The 14,326-nt window shown below is 34.8% G+C and overlaps 1 protein-coding gene across 2 annotated transcripts in view; it reads left to right on the plus strand.

The window, feature by feature from the left end:
• Nucleotides 1-11,236, plus strand: part of LOC139685652 (ubiquitin-conjugating enzyme E2 H-like) — a 48,254-nt gene extending 37,018 nt beyond the window's left edge. Inside the window, exon 6 of one of the 2 annotated variants that reach the window (XR_011700209.1) lies at nucleotides 1,595-1,704. Coding sequence is in view for 1 of the 2 variants with exons in the window: in XM_071582609.1 (XP_071438710.1) it covers nucleotides 1,595-1,716 (122 nt within the window). In the remaining variant the exon portion in view is untranslated. Of the gene's footprint in view, nucleotides 1-1,594 lie in introns of both variants that reach the window. The other variant, XM_071582609.1, reaches the window with a different exon arrangement.
• The last annotated feature ends 3,090 nt before the right edge of the window (nucleotides 11,237-14,326 follow it).

A 14,326-nucleotide genomic window follows, 5' to 3' on the forward strand; every position in this document is an offset into this window, starting at 1 on the left:
CAGCAGTCGGTCGCCTCCCTTAAATACTACTACATTAATTTTTGGTGCCTTCTTTGAATTTATCCCTCTCTTCCTCCCTTCCCATGCTCTAAATTCCTTGTTTCCTTTTCTCTCCTCTAGCCCACCCACATCTCAGAATTCTCCAGTATCACCTTGCCTCAGCCAAGTTTCTAAACCATATAATACTGTGACCCATGTTACAAACTTTCACTAGTCTTTCTTTAACACCTATAACTTGGTTCATTTCATCAACTCTCGCCTCCTTGTTAAGTCCTCTCTATTTTGAGGAATTCTTCTTCCAATCCCTTATCATTTGCCTCCCCCCCTTTTTTTAAAAACATTTCCTTAAGAGGTGAACTATTGTATCTGCTGTAGTTAATGCTTTCTGACTCAAATGTTTGTCTTAGCCTTCCTGTCTTGTGAGAACCTTGTTGCCTTCATTTTTTCCTTATGGACTCTATTCCCAACCTACCACCCTGATTCTGAAATGCATTCAGCAATAATGAATGCGATCCCTTGTCCTACTGGCTAATTAATGCTTAATCATCTGCAAATTCAACTGAATTGATGAGTTACATAGAGATAGGATAATGAGGTATGCTGAAAAGCACAGGTGATATTGGACAGGTGTCTTACCCCCTACCTAGCAATCCCCATCCTGAATCACTGTCTCTTCTTGCACCTATGCAGTCTGAAGCATGTAAAGGTTGCAGGTGTCACCTATCTCTCCAGTCAATTCTGATCTTCTGTAAAACATCATTAATTATACTCAAAATCTTATCAAATGCCTCCTTGAAGTTCATGAAATAAACAAATGCATCCTGGTGGTATTCTATTCATCTATCCATGATCTCATTATTCCTCTGCCGTTTTGCATGCTCCTAAACTTTCTGAACCCATACTTTTCTTCCTTTAAGTAATCATTTGCTTTTTTTCTTCATCTTTTGTTGTTGATCCTTAGAACTATATTAGTTCTGTGCAAAATCCAACTCGTGGTCCAATAGTCCTCACATGACTCTCATTAGGGATGGGAATTAATATTGACCTAATTTCTTTCTCACACATGCTTAATCATCATAAATGAGGCTTAAAAATGCTTTCTTAAATATTTACCTACACACTTCATAATTCTGTGGGGATTAGTTACATAGTAATAATAGCAAATTAAAATTATTGGTAAGTATAAATATTTAATTTGTTGCATGGTTTGAATTGTCAAATAAAACTTTGAACCCAAGTAACTAAAATATAATTTATTCAAATGTTCAAAAATTCCTTTGGGAGGTTTTTTACCTCCCACCTTTTAACCTTACCTCTTTTAACTCCCCCCCTCCTTGCATACACTCCTGGTGTAAAGGGTTTCCCAAACTTGCGAAGAATTATGCATTTCCTCTTGTATGCAGGTCAAAAGTGAGGTCTATTACTAGAAAGCAAAACTTCTAAGAGAGCATGATCTCTTCATTTTCAAACAGAGCAGTTTATTGCCTGTTTTATATTTCCTCTTGAGTGTGACATTTTTGATGTTTTGTTTTAGCCATCTTTTTTGAAGAGTCAGTAATTGGGTGTAATATATTTAAATGTGCTTGGATTTCAGAGTACGTCAGAAAGTATGCAACAGAAGCTGCCCTTCGAGAACAAGAGCAAGCAGTTTCCTCGGACAGTGAATCATCAATGTCAGATTTCAGTGAGGATGAAGCTCAAGACATGGAATTATAACACAGGCATACATCACGGGTTTTAATATAGACTATCCAAAGTTTAGATTTGCAAATAGCATGTTTTAGATGAGACATTATCTCTATGCGTTAAACACGGTTAAAGCTTTATATAAGGATATTCCAGCCTTATACTATGGAGTTTTTTATTTCAGTTAAAATCTCGTTTCTAAGAGGTACTGATCACGGTCAGTTCACAGATTTTTCAGTTTCCTGCCAACGGAGGATGTTCTCTTGTTGAAATTGAAGAATCAGAATGAAGCCATTTGTGTCTGGAAGTGGGCGAGTGGAATCAGAAACCTGACTCATTAGGCAGACACATGTACCACCATTTTACTTGCTGTCCTGCTGTAATACAGTATTCTTTGTCCGGTCATGTAAATAAGGTTTCATTTATAGTTGATTTATCAACAATTATAATAATGGTTTTTTTTTACTTGTCCTTGCAATATGGCATATCATAAAAAAATGCATATATATTTTCCAAATCATTCCTTAACTTGCAATTTTCTATTTGATGAATTGAAGCTGTCAGTAACAATGGGGTGTTCAAAAAGTTACCAGCAGAAAAAGGCCTTATTTGTGCATATTACTGAGCCCTTTAACAACTGCCTTCATAAAACAAAAACAATTCTCTTTGTGATAACAAGTGCTGTACATAAATGACCTGTCATGGAGAAGATATCTAAATTTCCCTTCTCTTTCATCTACTCTGTAACAGGAAAAAATAGGTCTTGCAGTGATTTAAAATGCTCTATCTACAGGGACTCTTTCGTTTTTGGGTTTGTTTTGATTAGATATCAGTTTCGTTTGCAAGTAATGAAATTTCTGGATACTTCGACCTACAAGGGAATGCATATTTTGTGATACATTCCATGTAAAATATCCCATGCAAGAAAATTATTTCTGCCTGGAAGGAAGATATTTTATTTATCAAAGTTTAACATCTGTTATTGAATAAGGGTTTGGTTTGCCATTATCATTTAGACTTTCTTATAAAATAATTTTTCCTGCAAAATTTCATGTCTTTATGAAGCTTCTTCGGGTATGCTGAATTTTTGAGAATCTTTTTGAGTGGTAGCTCTTAAGTTACTGCTGGTCTTTTGCAATACACTTCAAAGGTTTTATTTATTATAAATCTTAGTTGATTTTTGGACATCCAGCATACCCAAAGTGGGCAATTTGTATTTTCTTCCCAGTATGCTGTCAAATGAATGATAATCATTGATGATAGCAGTGCAGCAGATTTCTATGAAAATTTGATTTGCGAGTCAAATTGGTTTTTTCTTGAAATATCTAATGAAATATATGTTATAAGAGTAATTAATGAAAATTGTGGGGGCCGCTGATGAATATTTAAGTCAAACCAGAAAGGATAAAATATTTTAATGTTTTGTTTAATTTGTAATGAGTGACAATGGATGAGGCTAAATGATAACCACAGTTTTGTGAATACATTTCATTTCTTATTTTAGTTTGTATTCACCAGTAGAGCCTGGAAAAATGATTTGGTGGATTTAGAAGATAAAACTTTTTCTAGGTTTGGCCAGTAGAGCACCAAAATTAACTCTTTCATTCATGCATTAACCTTTATTTGATGGAATGTTTCTCTCTGTGCAAAATGCTTTACAGTCATGTGCAAATGCATTTTTGAGTGCGGTTATGATGTTTTGTGAAGCCTACCCTATTGTTCAGGAATGAAGAAGTATATGAATGGTGTTTTTTTTTCTGATACTGATCCATATGAAATGAAATTGATTTTTTGTTCTTTATCATTTATTCACGGGAATATTTTTATAGACATTTATGAGCTCATTAATATGTGCTCAGTTAAATTCTAAAGTCAGTCATTTATTGCAGATTGAATGCCTTGGTCACCGATCTTAAAGTGTACTGCCTCACAAAAGTATTTAGTATGTTTTGTGCCTTCCTTACTTGGATATTTAATGCTTGCCCTGTGGTGGAGAGATACCAACAAGGCTACATCATGTGAGACTTTTAGTGTCAAAATACTATTGCTAATGTCGTGACACAAGCTTTTTGTTGTCAAAAGCAATCTTTGACCGGTGTTTATCTAAGGTCTCTTTTTTTAATTATCTCTGTTTTGTGTTTGTGTGTGCAAAGTACCTTATTTCAATGCAATGGGGTACTTATGTGAAAAAAAAATCAAAATAGGAAAAAGATATTCTAAATACAATGGGTGTACTCATCTAAATATATTGGGGATGTGCAGATCACTTAAACTCAGGCCAAATTATATTCTTATCCAAACTCTTAAACAACGTATGACAATTAAATACATATGTCTTTCCAGTGTAAATTTTGTTTTGATGCACTGCAGGTTGCAATTTTGAAAAATTTTGGGCCACCTTTGCAGATCAAGCCAGTGCCTTTTGAGTGAAAAGCTTTCACCACTTCTTTTTAAAGCCTTGAAAAATATTCAATGCATGCACACTTAATGCATAACTTAAATTCTTCTGTGAAGTACTAATAATTGGAAATGTGCAGTTACCTTGTGTATGTGCATTTCATTCCTGGATCAAGTTGACACTTAATTTTCTTGACTGTGTGTAAATGTTGGCATCACATATTCCCAAATGAAGCTGAAGTAAGTCATATGATACCTTTATCTGAATTTTGCCGACTGTCCTTCGTATTTTTCATATATCAGTCTACTATTAGAGTTGGAATAGTTAATGATAATACAGTGAGCTATTTTTAAATATGAGATTTTAGTGCATTTATAAGAATAAACAGCAGAGTAGAGTGGAGGGATCAATAAATCAGCATTGGGAATTGAGTCAAGAATGTTAATTCTTTTGTGCTTTGGATGGCCACTCTAAACCATGAGGCATCACTCAAGTCCCTCCACCATTAATCGGAAACAAATCTGTTTGCATTGAGTTATAACTTTCCAGCTTTGGAATACATTGTTGAAGGTAATTCATATGATGATCACTATATATATACATGTTGAAAATAAGGCCTCTTGGCTAACTTCACTAATGGGTCTTGAACAAATGTGCACTCGAGAGGCTTTTTTACTTTCCTCGGTGATGAAAAACCTTTACTTCCTTTCGTCTTTTCTCTGCTATTTACCTTGTTGCAGGACAGTGTCTATTGGTGCTCATGGGCATAGTTGAATTTGTTTGCATAATAAGGAATCTTCTAAAAGTTTTCCATGGGGTCATTTTACTGGCTCTTTAGTTAGCATGTTCTTCCTTGTAGATGTAATTCGATGCAATGTGGCTGTAGCCAGCAATGCCTTCCTTTTGAATAAGTGCCCACTCTAAAGAAAATAATGTACAATAGGGTTTTACATTGCTTCTTCTTTTTCGGGACCATTGTGTGGCTGACATTTTAATCATTATCTCTGATTTATTTAGGATATTTTTCATTGCATGGTAATATGTGATGTTTCACCCATTTAAAAGCTATGAGTATTCATTGGCATGAGGATGAAATATTAACACCAAATACGCTATTAGCATTATTCTAAAATATTGTTACGATGCCTTTAGATGTAAATACTAAATCACATAATTTTTACAGAATATTACGATTCCACTCCATGACAGAATTAAGTGGAATGTAGTTTTAAAGTCATTGAATGTTGCTGCTTACTAAATTGGATGATTTTATTACAAAGTAGCAATCACATTTATTCTTTTGAAGTTTAATTTATTTGGTTAATAAAATTTTTCAACATAGCAATAAAAATGGTACTCTAAAAACGTGGTATTTTGTGTAGTTTACTTATAAAATCAGGGAGTTAGTGGAGTCACTTCGAATAGAGGCAACCTAATGAGTTTTTGCCACAGTTGTGCTGAGTCCTCTTAGGTGGTATTAAGAACCAATTGCATTTTGGTGCATATCTGTGTAATGTAACTTGTCTGACTGTGGTAATTTCCCAAATTTTTTTGTTGAGGTTACAGTTATTGGAGTTGTTTTTCTATTTTGGCTTGAGATCCAGGCCTTGTTTTTGACAAGTGAGGTCCCAGGAGTTCTTGGATACATTCTTTTAGTTGTGTTAACTACCTTACTTGTCTTGTCATGGCAAGACTTGACATGTAGTTGGTTAAAATGGGTGACTGGTCATCTCTCTGGTTTTGTCCATGTATTAAGAGGTAAATGGCATATCTGAGGATTCTGTTAAAAAAGATCCACAGCTCAAGTCCTCAACTGGATATTTCATTTAAGGCAGTCCACTCAGAAAGAGGTGGGATATTCCTAGGATTGATGTGGATTTTTGGGTTTATCCATTCCATGCTTTGCCAAACAAAGGGATACACTACAAGGGAGCCATCTCCCAAAACATCCTCATTACTGCAAGCACACTGATCCCTTGATAAAAGTGACATTCTAGCCTTGTAAGTTCTAGAGAGAATCTTTTTCAATTTGGCAAAACATGCCATTGAATCTTTTGGTGAAAGTATTTGCTGGAGGTTGTTAAGCTCTGTCCGACCATTGTGATTTTTAGTGGAAGTGTTTGGTGAAACAACCTATAGATGTAAAAAACACCAATTGAAAATCGTGCCTTCTACCTGTTGTCTGTTGCAGATGGGTAAATTGCATGTCTTCTTTTCAAAACTTTATCTGATCTATGGGTCTAACAAAATCTTTTACTAGATGCTTTACTAGGGCAGCATAACATGGACCTCATTATAAATAACATCCACACTATTGAAAATGAGTCTGGAAAGGCATGATGTTTGTTAGGCTGCATTTTGTGCAAGTCTAAGGAATGTAGTAGTGTTTAGTTTGTGTCCATCCAAAACCTACCAAAGTGGTAGATTATCAAGTAATAAAAATGTAGGAAATCATTTGCTCCAAGTGACTTATATGGGTACTTACTGAATTTTTGCTGTGACTTAGGATTCTTTAAGCCTTATGTGATGACCATCACTTAATAAACTAGAAGAAATTTGTTTTTACTCATTAAGTCCCCCGTTCATCCAAGGGAGAGGGTATCCCATTGGGATATGCACCTGATTCAAAATCTTTAGGAACAGAGGGGTAGCATTCAAATCCTACCCTGCACAGTGCTTGCCTGTAGTGTACACTTGAATTAAAGTTTGGGCTCTTTGAGTGATTAGGTGCCAACTGAGCTACTAGAGTCACAAAAACAGCAAACATTCATAATCCAGCCCTCTCAATCATTGAGGATTGATGATGGAATCCTGTGCTTCCATGCCACATGAGCCCCTGATGAGTGGATGCATTTGAAGTAACCTGGTTATCATCTGGAAGGCTTGGCATTTTCTGCTTGCATTGTTTGGTCTAAAAGTATGCCAAATCCTTGGCATTTGCTTATTTCCTGCTCAATGTTATGTGCCATCTGTGTTCGTCCCATGTGATCTCTCAGCTGCATCCAGTCAGTGCACCTCCATCATCATCATGGGAGGATGTGTGAAGGATGTGCATGTGTGACAGGTGGCCATTACATCTTGCTGTTAATTCTTGATGGGTTGGCAACATTGTTGAGAGTTGTGTCCCCAATCGACTTATATGGGTACCTCCCAGGGGAAGGTAAACCATGCGTTGAATGTCTGCGTGTATTGGGGCTCCTCTTCTTTTGGTGTGTGTGCCTATGCTGCAGATATTAATCTCTTGTTCCAGTCAAGTGTGGGTCACACTTGTAGGTGTGTCATGGAAATCTTATTGATCCCATGCAAGGGATTGACAGAACGAAAGGGATGTGAAATTAGAATCTGATTAAGATGAGATGTTTTTGGGGAGGATTGACATGTGATGTCATTACACCCTTAGGGAATGAAATAAACTTTTTCATGAAAGTATTCCGAGAGGAATGATGACTTGTTTAGTCCTTAACTTGAGATGTCAGCCATGCCTTGGCCTTTCCCTCCCGATTGATTCTGAAGTGAACACTGGTGGCGATGGCAATATGTTGGCAGGCTGAGTCTTAAGGCAAGGAAGGAACATGGGAGCAATTGTTGTTGTTTCCCCACTTGGAGGAGTGTCTGCATTTTCTCCTTGTCATTCGTTATTGGTTGAGTGTAGGCATTAGCATGTGAAGGTGGAACATGGTGTGTTAGAGTTGCTGGCAGGTAGAGTGTGTGGTTTAGAATTTTCAGGGCATGGTCAGCAGCATTAGTTTTCTATTAAAGTTTTGGAATTCCTCCCATATTTCCTTTGGGGAGTAGGTGCAGGCTAGCATTTTTCCTGATCAAATACCCTCTTTCCTCCCCTCAAACCTGTATAGCCTTACTACCACAGTGTGAAATCAACAAATGCAGCTTAGTATCGAGGAAGTTCTGCATTTGTGACCATTTTCTTATTCACAGCAGAACTCACAGAAAGTCTTGAAGAGGTTTTCACGAGTAAAATGTTTCCAGTGGTCATAATTGTGATTCATATTGAAGTGCTGCAGGGAATTGGAAATCATTGAGGTCTGCCTTGGTAGGAAAAAAAGAGGTGGTTCAGATCCTCTTTTGATGTAGTTCTGTTCTGTGAGAATTTGTGCAGGCATTACTGCACCATTGTCAGTATTTTTGTATTTTCAGGAGAATGAAGTCTTTGGGACTCCTACTTAGGGTGCAAGAGGTTGATATTTGATTATTTATATTTTTGGGTTGGACAACCTAGCCAGCAGCCTTTAGAAATATGACATGATGATTTGAAGCACCTTCAATGAAACTAGATTAACTTTAGTCAGTGGAGTCTTAAGATTTGATTCAATATTTCAAGTAATATGTATGTGTTGCATAAAGTGTAGGTTTTGCAACTCATAGAATTTAAGAAGTAGATTCAGGTTAAAGGGCTGATCTGAAAACATGGTAACGTGCAGTTGCTGGGAGTTAACTGTGGTATGCTCATGGTGACCAATTGTGTGTGTCATTTGATAGTTATCCTACTGTTTTTGCCGATAGTGGGTCATCATCGGATGATTTGTCATAGTAGTTAATAGGGGAGACAACTGACAGCTATGATAATTTTTGCTGTTAGGGATTGGTAGGTAATTTGGTAGGGGTGGAATATTCAGGGAATGGATGAAAGGTGGAGAGAAACCTGGATATAAGCCTGCTCTTTACTATGGATGCCAAGGGGTCCAAACTTAATAGTCTAATCTGATTGACATGACACTCCACTTTATGTGCTCTCCACAAGGCAAACCACCAAGTAGGGGGTGGGATACCACTGAAAAATCCTGCCAGTTCCGGGCTCGAAGCCCGGAACCTCAGAGTGGGAAGCCAGTATATTAGCTATCACATCATCCTCATCCCATCCAATAATATGACACAATGAATAGCCAATTGGCTTAATATTTGTCTTGTTTTCTAGGGCCACATTCCCTAGCTGCTGCATTGTTTTCTATATATTTATTTTTATACCTATATGTTGACCTGGTCGCATAGTGTGTGTTGACAGGCATGTTGAACCATTGTTGCCCAGGGTTTTATTGTGTTCCATTGAATACATTTTTCAACAAATTTCATTGAAAATATTCAATGGTCTATTTTATTCAAAGATGCCATGGATTAATTGATTGATGAGTTATTAAATCTTAAGTGACATTGGAAATGTGAGAATATACTTCATTTGGAACTCAAGACCCAAAATAACTATAAAAATAACATTTTTGAATAGCCAGTATACAATATTTCCTGTAGTTGAGGAATTCTTTTCAATTAAAAATTCATCTAAATCAATGTTTACTATTGATTCAGCATAGCATAATGAAATTTGGGCAAAGTGGAAATATTCTTTAGCGCTAATAATTAGTTGCTGGTATTTGTTTTTTGTTGTTTCTTGCAAAGAATTAAAATCAAATCTCTAAGTGGAAAACAATATTTTGAGTTCTTTTGCCAACAGTTCTTTGCCTTTGGTTTCAGCTGTTAATTCAAAAGGAACTCATTCTTTGACATTCCTATTGTAATTGCTGGCATAGAAAAAGTAGGCCATGCTATTAGCAATTTCTATCAGGCTAAATGTGGAATTGCACATCCTAAGTCCATACTATCGTTTTGACTCACATTTTTCCTCATAAATTCTGTTTCAATTTTGGGATAAAAGCTTGCAGATGTTCCAAAATTAAACAAAAATATTGGAGCAGCAACTCTTGTTAATTAATTCAGGCCAGGCCCCACTGATGATAGTTGAGGATTGATCTGCAGTCATTGTTCCATCTGAAAGTTGTCATTTCATGAAATGGTACTAATGGTTTGGTATCGGCTGTTAGTGAAATAAATCCATGATATAGTTGTCAATCAAGTAATACTCACTCAATGAAAATGGTGAACTGGACAGTGGAGTGTGGATTTCTGTGTATCAAGAGGTCACTTGCTATTTAGGATGAATATTTTATACCACAGATGGATGTTGTTGGATTTTGTATTACATACAGTATGGAAATACTTGCTGATGAGTGAAAACACAGTTGAATGGTGCAATAACTTGTGTGTATGTGTGTGTGTTTGTGTGTGTGTGTGTGTGTAACTTGTCTGTACATTATTTTATGTTCAGTTAATAGCATTAATCACTCTTCATGTATTATAATGTTGTCATGACTCCTGATATATTTCATGCAGTTTAAATGGTTGAGATATGAACATATTTTATCCATGTGGGCTTTTTTGGTGAATATAGAGCAAAATTAATTCAAGTTAACTGAAAATTATTCTCGTAAAATTCAGAAGGGAAATTCTTTGATGGAGATAAGTGCATGAGTAAATATGGTATGTTATGTATATCCATGTTTTGATGTATTTTCCCTGATAAAATTTATTATAATTTTGAAAACCACCATAGGCAAATTGAGTCCTTGTTTGGAACCACCTAGGTGTCTTTGCCCTGCTAGCATCAAGTGTATGGTTTACTTTAAGCCTGCTCCTATGTATGTTAGTGAAGTGAGCATGGTAATTTCTTCGATATGATATATTGTTTATTGTAAATCTTGGAAATTAATCATGGCAATATTTGAGGTATCTGAGGTAGATTTTTTGTATTTGTACTCTTGAAAATGTGATATTGTGCTAAATTTGTACGCTGTGATAACAGTTAACAAACAACAATACAAAGCATATATTCCTATGAACTGTTTCACTCACAAACATATTATTTTATGCCTAGTAAATTAATTAAACCATGTATATTTACCTAAAGATTAATAGTTGGACGATGCTTAAAACACGCCCATTTTATATCACTGATGTTGGAAAATTTAATGCAACTGATGAGACAGTTACAAACTAACTGAATTTTATTGTTTCAAAGGTATTGCTAAGTATAATTGTCCATTGTTAGTGTGTGACAGTATTTTAACTGCTTTTTTATTTTAAAACAAATCATAATTGTATCTTGGGGTTTGTCAACACCTTTGTTGAGTACCACTGAGCCATGGCCATCGGCCATGACCAGTGAGGCCATGTTCATGAGCCTCTGGAAATATTCCTTTGTGTAGAATAACCCTCCCTAATTCACCATTGAATGTAGATATAATAGTGTAGGAACCACATTTGTACTAAGTGAATGAATATTAAAATTTTCTTCATGTTTTGTGTTACAAATGATTATTTATTTTGACCATTGCCTTGTATTCCTTTAAGGTTGCATACATGTTGATTGTTGGAATCAACTTGTCAACTTTTCCTTGATTTCACTTCAGATGTTCATAAAATTGTCAAATCATCAATGTGTGAAACTTGGTATTAATTGTAGCAGAAAGGAAAATGGTAATAGTTTAATTTTAGTGTGACGATTTCCAACATGAGGCAAGTGACAGCTTTGTAATTTGTCAAAGTCTAAATTTTGATGGACAATTGGTAAGTTGAAATAAGTAGCGGCAAGGCATCAGTATGGTCATCACTTAATAATTATTGTAGCTATTATATGTTTGGGGAGGCAATTCAAACACAAAATGTTAATTCTTTCATCAAGAGGACTCTTCTGTGAATTTCTTGTTAAAAATTCCTTCCTTACACTTAATGAGTTATTTGTTTAACTAATGATACTTGTTTAAACAGTGGCTCCGTAGAATTATCGTACAGTAGAGGAAGGAAGGGAACTATGCTTTAAATGAATAATAGCTAACTTCTCTAAAATGTCATAACTATCCAAGAGGGAAATGAATGAAATACAATAATAGTAAGCGTCAGTGAAATTAAACATGGTTACTAGAATTCAACAATTTTTTTAAATCATGATTACATTTTCTTAAATTTCTCGTACATCTACAGAATAAAGCTTATATTGGAAAAAACATGTATTAGGAATCAATTCTTTGTTCCTCTGCTATACATGGAATTTTATATTTATAATAGGTCAATTTATCAGTATATAATACATTAGTGAATAATTGCAGGATCGTAACAAATAGTATTTTATGCTTGTGCCAACAAATGAATAGTTTCCAGTATACTTGGTAAAATGTTAGATTTTGTCCAAAGTGAAACAATAGTGATTTGAACCTAATGCCACCTTATGCAAAATAAAAGCTATATTAGGTATTTTAAACTTTCATAATATGCATGGATTAATAATATAAGCAGACTCATTGAGACATGGGGTCAATACTCTCGCCAAATTTACACCTTTATCAACCTTATGCATGGTTACCACCAATGTTCTCATATCTGTATTCTTAACATTCATTGCATTGTTTTAAGCTTAGCAAAATATATATATAATGTGAGTTGGTACAAATTGAAGGATTTATATATATATTATATATACATCTTTGAAATTATATTATCTTATCTGCTAGTATAATTGAGGTGAGAACCCGCGAGTTGGTGCATGTCTGGGTGACCCAGTCATTTAAACCGCTCGGGCTGAACCAAGCCCATTGAATGCATCATATAGCTGCCTACATATCCCCTCCCACCCTCTTGTTCATTTCCCATTGGTCCCTCACCTCTCCTTCCCTCACCTCTCCCCTGCACATGTCATATCCGCTCTTTCCCGAGAACGCCATTCTAAAGATGATGGCCTTGCCGTCGAAATGTCAAAACTACATATGTGAGTGTCCTTTCTTTGTGTTTCTATGGTTTAAAAATCTACATCTGTGTTTTTATATATATATATATATATATATATATATATATATATATATATATATATATATATAACGATTGTAAGGAAAAACTCACATGAGCGGCACAATAATGGGCTGACACAATATAACATAAATAGAATAAAACAGCAACATTTAAAAGGACACTCACACAGTAAATTGTTCGAGCTTTCGGCCCTCTAAGAGGCCTTCTTGAAGTGAGACTGCTCCAGTCCTGTGAGTGTCCTTTTAAATGTTGCTATTCTATTCTATTTGTGTTATATTGTGTCAGCCCAATATTTATAAATATAAATTATATATATATATATATAGATTATATATATATAAATTATATATATAAATTATAATATATATATATATATATATATAAATTATATATATATAATAAAAGGTTCAAAAATGTCATATAAAAATGGTCGTGCTCCAACCTACTACTTTATCAATGAGTATTTCAAGCCTAACTTTGAAACTGATGTATTTTATATGCATTGTTATCCATTCAATACCGGCTAGCCATCTTGCTATTTTATTATGCTGTTTGATGATATCCACATGGATACCTCCATGGCATGGGTGAATAAAGATAATGATTATTGTATTTTTAAATTTTATTGACAACATTGGTACAATAGATGAACAATTTAATTTAAGACTTTCTTTGGGATCTAATCTAAGGCTCTATGGCACTTGTAGCACTGTGCCTGGTATACATATCTTTAGGGTACTGATTCCTTTAATTCCTTGTTTGTTGTCACTGTATCACTTGCTGCACATCTAAAACTCCAGGAAAAGAAAACATTCCTCGCTAATTATAGTTTTTCGTCATTTAAAAATTTTTTATTCAATGCACCTGCTCAAATTTACAATTGGCGAGCTTACTGTACTTGGGTAATCAAGTAACAACATTTAAGTTAATTGATGGGATTACTTAAATCAGCTAAACCTCAGTCTTTATATCTATCAAAATATCCAAAAATGAGGTATGTCAATCACCTTAATTAGAAAATGGAAATCATTGCACTAAGCTGACAAATACAGTATTAATTTTGATTCTTGACCTAGAGTAATAAACAATCAAATATATAAAATATGTGATGGGATATTAACCGCTGGCTTCACTTTTTTAACAAAATTATTCATGGAGTCTCAAGTATAAAATGCAGATCAAAAATAAAATCAGAAATAATAATTATGAAAAATATTGTTTTATTTGGTAATGCGTACAAATCATGGGACTATTTCATTTGAATGTTTTTTGGTCATCACATGGCAGCATAAGTTTAATTAAGATGCAAAAAACAAAGACTAGGTTTTAGGGTTAAGGTAGAGGTCACAAAACTTAATTACATGCGTAGCATAACAAAAACAGTCTGTTGTTTTGGACAAAGATAACCGTTGAAGAACTCAGGCAAAATATTTATTTTGTAGCTTCGTTAAAGATGGATTCTTCATGATAGCATTTTACAAAAAGTAGCCAGGGTAAATTATTTTAGGTTTGCAAGGTCAAACAATGCAAGAGATCACAAAGTGTGGTCAGAGAAAGTCAAGAAGAAGAAAACAATGATGGCTCTGATGGGAG

This window comes from Hetaerina americana, unplaced genomic scaffold (assembly GCF_022747635.1).
Source record: "Hetaerina americana unplaced genomic scaffold, ioHetAmer1.1.p SCAF_12, whole genome shotgun sequence".
NCBI lineage: Eukaryota > Metazoa > Arthropoda > Insecta > Odonata > Calopterygidae > Hetaerina > Hetaerina americana.